Source organism: Porites lutea, chromosome 2, assembly GCF_958299795.1.
Source record: "Porites lutea chromosome 2, jaPorLute2.1, whole genome shotgun sequence".
Classification (NCBI taxonomy): Eukaryota; Metazoa; Cnidaria; class Anthozoa; order Scleractinia; family Poritidae; genus Porites; species Porites lutea.
In genome coordinates this window covers 22,106,293-22,116,641 of record NC_133202.1, presented here as the reverse complement: position 1 = coordinate 22,116,641, position 10,349 = coordinate 22,106,293, and the positions used below count along the sequence as shown (strand labels likewise).

Here is a 10,349-nt window from a genome sequence, read left to right as displayed (position 1 = left end):
TATAAGCCTGTTTAACGTTAGAAAACTCTGGGAAAATTCCGGGAGTGAAGTTGAAGAACATTTCGTCCTCGTGACACGACGAAAGATAACAGCGAAAAGCTTCGTTCAACTTTGAACCAACAGAGACAACGAAATCAGCCAATTGACAAAGTTCAACCTCTGTTTGATGCTTCTTTTCGGCAACTGATATTGCATTTGCATACATCTTATGCATCCCAAGTTCCTCTGGGACTGTATGGACAACTTGAACCCATTTACACTTCCGTAAATCCCTTAAGGAACATGCGTAAGGACCAAGCTTTACTCCATGACCAACAACCACATCAATGTACAAGTTTTCAGGTGGATAGCTAAGCCAGTGAAGTTCATCCAAACCTGGAACTCTTTTTGCTCCAACAAGATTGATCTTCTCCAGAAGAGCTGCTTTCTTGTCCTCGTCGTTGCATCGGGGAACATAGAAGGTGACATCCACCTTGGGATGCTTTGCTATGTTTATAGCTAATTCTCTGTTTATGGTGGACAACCCTCCTTTGCTTGATCCCCATTCAGATGCAAGGAAAAGAACACTTAATCTACCCGAAGATGGAAGGCATCCGTCATTCTTTTGATGTTCAACTGAATTCGACGCCATCGTAGAGTGTTGTGGCTCCTTCAACAAACAAAACATAATAGGTAAATTTCATTACAAGAAAGGAAGCATATTTTTTGCAAGGCCTAGAGGGTCTACACACTGCAGTATAGCCTTGGTAAAGGGAACACAGATAACTCGAACTAAGTCCCATTTCCCTGGGATATAACTTCACTTTTCAGTCATTTTTTCTCGGAATTCCCCGCTAGCTTGAACTAAAATTGGTTGCCCTCAGTGGCGGATCTAGGGGAGGGGCCCGGGTCCCCCTCCTTAATTTTACACCAAACTGAGGCCCGAAGGGCCGGAAAAAATTTTTTCTGGGACTGGCCTCCCCCCTTTTCTCAGAGTCTGGATGACCGCCGCCCCCCCCCCCCTCCCCTTATCTGAAGGTCTGGATCCGCCACTGGGCCTTGATCAAAACATACTCCGATAATTCGAATTCTGCTATTTTCAAGTAACCACTGATGCCATCTCATTGTAGCTCTTCTTGTCGTTTATCAGGTAACGACGCTAGGGCAGGGCCAAACGTTTTACTCCACTGATTTTTTAAATGAAGCCGATATTTCATTGCTTCTTTAAGCGTAAAATAAGTGAGTCAGATTTGATCCCCAATTATCGTGTGAGTGGTTTTGTGTTTTTGGTGTAGCGAGCTGGAAGTGACTTTCTTCAATTCTTCTCGCCGCTCCATACCCTTCTTAAAGCCATTAATACTTTTGTGGTCTGGGTAAACAGTCGTGCCTGCCAATTCCCGTCAACAAGAAGCAATAAAAATGAGATGGTCAGTAGCTCTACAGACATAGTCTGTGATTGGAGAACGAAACAATAGATGATTCAACACAAACAATACCCCTAACCCTAAAGACAGAAGAAGCTGAAGCTAATTTAGGCCAATGAAAATAGAGGTCTGAAAGAGCTACTGTACTACTCATAAAAATACTCCCTCTCAATCAAACGAATCCGAATTATGAAGTGGATATCAAAGAGTTTTGGGGCCTGTTACGTGGAGGTGGGGGACCCGAGATAGGTGGGGTAACATGTGGCGTGATCAAATTAAAATGAGAGATTATTTGGACAGACACCTAAGCGGGTTACCTCACCTAGCTGGGTCCCCCACCTCAATGTCAACAGGCCCTAAATGGAGGAACAGTTGCCCAGGGAACTTCAGGAACTCGGTCTTGTTAAATTCCACAACCCATGCGAGAAATTTACAGTTCTCCTGATTCACCGGGGGTATTACTCGAGCGGTAAGCCGATGACATGTGCATTGCGTTTATATAGAAATGCGTGTCTCGCGGCACCTCACGAAGGTCGAGTAAAAGAACCAAAAATAGGGGGTAAAAGCAAAAAATTGAGGAACAAAACAAAGAAAGAACTGGATCAGATACAGCTAATACGGCACGAAGTCCTACACTCTTAATGGGATCGAAAGTTTCTATTTATCACGCATTTGCTTCTGGAAGATCAAGTTGTTATATACACGTTTGCTAGAGTTGTACATGTATTTAAACTACTTCGGTTCCTATATTATACTAACTGCATCTTATACAAAACTATGCAGCCTCTTACCCAAATTTTGTGCTGTGTTTGTTTGATTTGTGCTACGATGATGCTTTTATTGGGTAGTTACACAAGCACAGGGTATAGAGCTGTATCAGAAGACTCAGAGTCGAATAGCCGAAGAAGGTTTCAAAGTTAGGATGTGACTGAAAAATGATGAACAGGTAAGAGATGAAGTAGAGATTGACACCCAGCAAACAACCCATATAATGCCTTGATTCGCTCTGGAGGAACGGCTAGCGTTCTACAATCTTCTTAGGGCGACAATCCATTCTCGACCCCTGTTCTTAAGGGTTTAGGAATGCGCACTTAACCTCTGGGAAACTCTGCTCCGGGGTAGCCAAAATCTGGCTATTTGGGCCTCACAGCGCATGCTCTTTGATCCAACCAAAACGTCTTGCTTTCATATCTACTTCATCGCGCAAGTTTTGTGCTGCTTCGGAATTAGAACTGACGAAATTCAGTTAAAGGAGACCTTGAAGACATTTGAGGTATCCAAGGCTCTTGTGGTAACTGCTGAGAAAATACTGTTAAAAGTTCACAGATCTGAGACTTGAAATTTGCATATGCTTGATAGTTGATTAAATATTTGGGTGGACTACGTCACGAGGCAGTAAGTGAAACCCGAATGGCTTGTTGAAATAAACGCATGGAAATTCCAAACTTTCCAAAACTTAAAATCCACACTTCGGCGTCGTGGTCGTAGATTAATTAGGGACCTTAAGCATTGACGACGAATGGGACGACAACGACCTACCGGAAGTGACCAAGGCGAGTTGAACGCTACTACACATGCTCGGCTCGTCGTCCCCATGCTGTCGAGAACGTGGAAACCCGTGGTTTGGCGTCCAGCACTGAACGTGAGTAAATTTACTCGTATTTTTACCCCTAAATCCACTTTCGTGAAAGAAATTTTATCTCAATTGCGTATTCGACTTTCAACGTATTTGTTCTTTGTATTTTTGTACTAAAAACACCAGAAAATCGATCGATAAAGGTCTTCGTAAACAAGCAACAGCGAGTCGCATTGAAACTTTCTTGTTTGTGTTTTCCAGCTTTTCGCAAAACCGCAAAAAGTTCGTGCCACACGGTAGTCAGAAATGGTATTTTTCAGGATACCCTTCCATACAAACACCCTTACTATTCTCTTTTTGTGGTGTAACAGACGTCTTAACTTCTTCACCGGAAGTCTACTAGGTGCATGACCGCGTGGCTGTAGCCCAATGCGATTATAATTTCTGTCATAAATAAATTGCGCACGACGAGATCTCAGTTGTACTTCCCCTATTTCCTCTACTACAACACCTTTCTTATGTACAGTTAACTCCACACCTTCTCCGGCAACGTAGCTAGCATCAGTACACTTCTTACAAAACTTGCTGAAAATGAACAATCTCCACACCGAGGATAATTTATGTAAAACATCGCAACATAAATTATTACATGAAAAACAATAACACGCAATACAAAAACAAGTACAAAAACACCTACTTTTCCAAACAAACTAAAAGAAGATCAATGATAATGATGCCTATCACAACGTTTACGAAACGACGGAAACCACGTTTTTCTTCTTCTTGTTGACACTCTATCGGTTGGTCTACACGTAACGCAAACGACCGCACCTCTTTCTCTTTCGAATTACTCCTGCTACAATCTTCTCCAGTTGTCGAAATCTCTTCACGCTTAAACTTTATACACATTTCTTTCGCCAAACTTTTCTCCATGTAACTTTTGTAATCTTCACTTTCTAAAAACAAATTTCGTCTATTTGAGCATAATGTCTTTGACTGTCTCAATAATTTCCTTTTATTAACTTTAAGTTCGCGGACCAGCCCATTCCGAAAACGCATTATTTCCTTTTTTTGGTGTGGGCCTACCGCTAACAGTGTGTGTATTTGTATGTGAAGTCGCCATATAACACAACATACGTATTTCAAAAAATATTGACTCCTTCCTTTTCTTCAATAGTCGCACATTTCATTTCAACTTTCCAATCACTCGGATCAAAAGCATCCAACTCTTCCCTATAATGTAATTCGCTCATCGATTTCGCCCTACACAATAAACCAATCAGAAAATAAAATGACAGAAGTAACAAATTCAGATGACCTCTCAGGAAACACGCCCTTCAAATTGTCTATCTCTGATTGGTGCATTTCGATCCTCTGCTTATGATATCTTCTCACCACTGCAATAACATACAAAACAAACCATTTTTGAGCGGCACACGTCGACCGGAACTGAACGCTTTTCCCTTTATAAGCATTGACATTTCTCATTTTGTATTGATAAGTGTCTTTACTCTATAAAAAAACAATTTGCGCAAAAATAAGTTTTCACGAATGCCAACTTTCCACTTCCCGTTTCAATCAGTTTCCTATAACTTTCATTCACTGAGTATAAGCCCAAAACAAATAATCGTCACACGCCGACTGTTCGGACTTCTCCAGCAAACTTCCTGCTCGCCCAAATTAAAAAAAAAATTAAACTTACAAATCAACCATCTTTTACTTTTCCGCTACAATCTCGTCTCCACGGTCTAACAGGGCAACGATAACTAACTACACACCGAAGGGCGAGCAAAAAAAATATTTCTTTCTTCCTCAGATAAACTTAACCCATTCGCTCCTGGAGATTTTGCCGAAAACATGTCTTGAAGCTAGTCGAGTGGTTTTCTGGTCACTGTCGTGCTATAAAGAGCTAACACTTACCACAAACCGGTTTACAGGTCGTACACTTCGCGGCCTTCTGATCCAGATGCAAAATATCAGCTTGCGAAGTTCGGGCATGCGCAGAAAGCAAATTTTTGGGGGGTTTAAAAGTGACACAGCAGTCTAGACTTTTACTTTTCGCTTTCTCTCCTCCCCTCTTTTTTCACTTTTCTTGCCTCATTTTTTTTTTCTTGCTGGGCATTTAGTAGGCTTCGTTTTGGTGGGAAGAGTTTTTAGGAAAGCTTTTAGGATCTTAGGATTAGGTGAAAGGAAAGGTAGGTGAGCATTGGAACAAGATTTTCATGGAGATTTTCAGGTCAATGTTACATGGTTTTTTGCTTCTTTCTCCGGTGTCCTTGACTGTATTGTGCTCATTCTGGTATGGTTTGAAAGATCGCTTCACTCTGCACAAGTTAGTGGACAAAGTTGTCCTTGACCGTTAAAACTGATGACGTCACAAAGGGTAAAAAGGACGTGGATCCGCACGGGCAGTTACAGGCGGTTCGGGGGCGAATGGGTTAACAACTCGAGCTGATATCTGGATATCGAGATATCTCGAACAACTTCCTGCCTCACATCGGAAACAAAACTCAAGTTGAAGACATTCATCAGCGTCGCAAATATACTTTGCGCTCTGCCGCAAATGTTTATTGTAGCCAAAAGAACTAGAAGTGATCTCGCGAATCTCCAACTCATTCCTGCGTCACTACGTCAAATACCCAAAACAAGCCTAACAAACTTACGTACCGAATTCCCGTACCTCGTGCATGATATTAAACTTATGGCTATTTTTCACAACTCAAATTACCCTTCGTCGCAGTGGCGCAATCGCCTAATCCCTCAATTTAGAGTCTCATCTGACCTGACGAGTCACACGTAAGCCGGTTCAAACCCTGAGCAAGCCAGAAATTCTTTCAGAAGTAATAATTATTTCTTCCTCATAATTATTTCTTTCCCCTGAAAGAATACATCAAAGAACTCGAAGATATCTCGAACTAATTCCGAAGCAACTTCGACGATACCGGCGATTAAATACAGCAATATAAAGCTCAACAGAGATCAATTACTTTGACCTGTCGCATGTATGTTTATTAATAAGGTGAGCGATGATGAATGTCAGTGAAATGGTCCTGAATATCGCATGTATGGAATGTAGTAATCTCAGTAGGTGGGATTTTTTTTATAGAACGCTTTGTATATGTTGCATGACAAACGACCCGGAGTAGTCAATCGATAAAAATGGTATCGATAAAAATCGATGGCAATCAAGTGATTTTTATCGATTGATAACGGAAATTGGTGAAAATCGATAAATTAAATTGCTGTGTCAAATCGATATTATCGATTTTTTATGATTTTAAGTCCGACGTTGTTTTTGGGATAAGTTAAGTAGTACAGCTGAGAAAACAGATCCACGAGTAAAAGCTGATCAACAAACATGAAAATAAGAAATGTGGAAACTATTACAGACACAAGATTTTCTCCGAAACTGTGATCCTTTTGTACATAATAACAAAAACAGTTCGGTTTAATTACATTCGCAGTTCTCGCAGACAAGTACCACGAGAAATACAGTCTTAGATAAAAGATTTCCCAGCCTGAATTTCAGACATCCTCTAGAGTCGAAGGAATGCCCTAAAATTCAGGCTAAAAGATTTCCCTAGATAGCTTTTCACCGTTTTCCGTTATTACTCGATAAAATCACTTGATCGCTAACGATTTCTATCGATTTCGATTTTTATCTATTGGCTACTCCGGCAAGTAACTACACGACGAACTGATGTTATTTTGAAAGGGTGGCAGATCTAAATCGTGAAAAAACTGGGCGCCTACAAACCTGGCCAATATCGGCCGTCACAAGAAGACTTTGAAGCGGGTTTTAAGGAAAAGATAAGATTTTTTTTAACTTTTTATTAAAAAAGGGATAATAAATTGTTTGATCCTTCGACTCTCAATTGCAACTCCATTGTAAACAAATTCACTGTTTGCATCAAATCAGTTTTCATTTTTGGACGAACAGAAGAACAGATGTATCTTCCGATATAAATCGATGGAATCAGTAAAATCTAGATAAATCGATAAACGAAACGAGTGTGTCATCGATTTTTTCCGATTGATCGATACAGTCGATATCAATCAAATCAGATAGACTTATTATTGTCGATAAATCGATACCGATTTTTATCGATTGACTACTCCGGACGTCCCAGAAGGACGACGGTAAAATGTCACGCGTGTATTGCGTGACGCGACATCTATCTAACCGTCCCAGGCGATCGTACCTTAAAGTCCCTAATTAGTGATCATGTGACTTCAAAACATCCTGCTCGATGACATGATATTATAATATTTCGACGCTCGTTTTCTTAGAATTTAGAATAAGTAATGGCACAGAAATAAATGTTATACTCGCGTTCCTCATAATCATTTGCTGCAGTCAGGATGCAATCCCGGAGTGCGATATGTTTTGGGCTAAAAGGAGACTACTGTCACAAAGTACGTATACAGCTATAAACGTTTAGCTGTGGTAAAGATATTCGACAAATTTGTGGCACACGGTAAATCAATCAAACTTACAGTCTATTAGTAACCAAGGTCTAACTTCCTAAAGCAGAACTGTGAAGAAAAATTTTGAATCTTTCAGAACTAAAAAATTTAAATGATTAATGATTTGTGACAGTCTGGTTAATCTAAAACCTTACTTTTTCCGCCTTTGCAAGAGCGCAGCTTCAATTCATGAATCCAACGTTTTCTATACTTTGGTCTATATGCGCTGAATCAGCCACTTTACTCGTACTTCTAGTACTCTTTGTTTTGCGATTCTTTTACTTTCAGTGCTTAGTTGACTGAATGATTTAATAGACCGAGTAACAATTTCGGAACGAAACTCTCACTCCTCGCCCAAAGGATATTAAGTATCGGGTACATCATTACAACATTGTAAAACACAGCAGAGAGTTTGTAGAATATGGTTGGAAAATCAGACCTCCTGATTTCAATGGTCAGTCGTTACCATTCATGAACTCTTCATGTTCGACTCACTGGGTACTAATCGACCGTTTACCGATTGGAAGTCGTTACAATGGAGGTCAAAGATGTGGTGGATACTTGCCTGAACAGGATATCGTCGTCTTCTTTAGTAAACAGAAAGTAACGTTTTCATCGGGCAAAAATGCCAATCCCACGTTCACAACATCTAAGCTGTAAAGCATAAGCCACAGTCAGGCGTTGTCTTTGAAGGACAAACTTGATGAACGGTAATACAGCAACAGTTGTAGCCCCTTAGGCCTGATACTCAGGCTACACCAGGAGGAAGGAGGCGTCTCTGCACTAGATAACATCGACCTAAACCAGATGAGTCATCTATATGTCAGCGGGGTCTTACAAAATGACTGAAATGATCCCCTCGACTTCCGCTCACTTGATCGATCGCAGCGAGGATGTTATATATGAGTTAGTTTGAGTTGTATAACGGTCAATATTGTCGTTTCCAGTTTATATTGCTAAAAAAATGTTAAATCTGTAATAGACTCAGCTAGTATTGCATTGAACGACACGGCTTATGGTCTTTTTTTTGTCGATGTTATTTCAAGTATTTGTCAATCTCGTAACCAGAGTCTTCTGGCTTTTTGGTCAGCGGGGAAACGCAAGGGAAGACTCTGAGGACATCCTTTGAGATGATCCTGATGAGGGTAAGTGATCCGAGATAACTCTGATCATGATGAAGGATTCATCGGTTCATTGATCTACATTTGATCCGAGTTATCTCGGATCACAGATCCTGATCCTGATGAACCCCAAATCTCGACCGCAGAAATCCTGCGGTTCCGGTTGTACTGCGCATGCCTCAGTTGTTAAACGGAAGTAAAATCTTCCAGAACTTTTAACGATGAATTATGATTCTCAGTGAAATATTGGAAGAGAAAGAAAAAAATATAAATTCTACAACGAGTACTTACCAGGCTAGTAAGTACTCGTTGTAATTACTCTTCGTGACCTTTGTTATTCGTTTTATTGTGAGTAGAATTTAATCCCAAGTGTACGGTGGCCCACAACTGTCACGGCAAAACCAAAAACCTCAGGGCAAAAAACAAAAACATCACGGCAAAACCGAAAACCTCACAGCAAAAACAAAAACCTCACGGCAAAGCCAAATACTTCACAGCAAAAATCAAATACCTCACGGCAAAAGCAAATACCCACGGCAAAATCAAAGCTATTTTGCTTTTGCTGTGAAGTATTTAGTTTTGCCGTGAAGTATTTTGTTTTTACCGTGAGGTTTTTGGTTTTGCCGTGAGGTTTTTGGTTTTGCCGTGAGGTATTTTGTTTTTGCCGTGAGGTTTTTGGTTTTGCCGTGACAGTTGTGGGCCACCATACAAGAGCCTCTATTGTGTAGTTTGATAACCTGTACACAGACGTTGTTTTATTTTTCTTTTCGTTCCTTTGGATAATCAGCGAGTGCGAAACGTGAGAAGGAGGTACCCCCTTTCGCTGGTGGTCAATAAATTCCCCGCATTTTTTAGGACTTTAAAGAGAAAGTAGAGGGTATGTGAACAGGCTAGTAGTTTGATTGAAAAGTCAAGTGTTGAAAACCTTATAATTTATTTTGAAAGGCTCTGATCAGATCCTAAATTTTTCACTTTTTACCCTATGTGATCCATCAGAGCGTCGACAAGGCTAGTGATGTTACAGGTGTTATGTGAGATTGCAACGAGCCAAGAAGACTGGATGGACAGAATAATAAGAAGATTAAAAAATTAAATAAATAAATAGTTTTCAATTCGTATGTCTTGCCCTTTATATTTGTATCAAAGCTTTAATGATAATACATTGATTACTGATATTTTGGCATAATAGACTCCTTTACCTTAGAATTTTTGGCTAAAAACCACATTTTGTTAATAACTTTGGTGTGTTAAGCCGAGACTAAAATCCCGAGAATAATAAATTTAAGCACAGCGTCCTTCCCTTTCAGATTTTTCATTCAACTAAGTTCGCAAACGGCTCACATGTCATGTGATTTTCCCTTGGTTTACCAGAAGTTTTAATATTGAAAATGAACTTTAAAATTCAGTTGTGATACCCAAACGTTTGGAGTTCAGAAAAATGCAATAAAACAGGAGCCCACAACCCTGATCAAACAATTATTCTATTCGCGCTTGTTGGATATGAGATAGCTATAGCCAACTCGGCGCTACGCGCCTCGTTGCCTATTTACCACCTCATATTCAACGAGCGCTCATGGAGCTTCATGGAATAATTGTTAAATATAAGTTACAGTAAGACCGCTGACAATAGTGATCAAAAGTAGCTTCGCACAGCATGATGTCTCCGAGTCTCTTGGCTTAAGTACCCTTGCAGGACGCAGGCAGACTGTTTATGTTCAGGCGTTTATTAGCTGTATGTTTTTTGAGTGTAGCTACCTATATTTAAATCTCTGTGGAGAGTAT

The 10,349-nt window shown here is 40.2% G+C and overlaps 1 protein-coding gene across 3 annotated transcripts in view; it reads right to left on the bottom strand.

Moving 5' to 3' along the window:
- LOC140928023 (uncharacterized) overlaps window positions 1–646 on the bottom strand; it is a 22,027-nt gene extending 21,381 nt beyond the window's left edge. For all 3 annotated transcript variants that reach the window (XM_073377738.1, XM_073377740.1, XM_073377739.1), the window contains exon 1: window positions 1–646. This exon is cut by the window's left edge and continues 570 nt beyond it. In XM_073377738.1, coding sequence (XP_073233839.1) covers window positions 1–631 — 631 coding nt within the window. In that variant the 5' untranslated portion in view covers window positions 632–646.
- Window positions 647–10,349: the final 9,703 nt, after the last annotated feature.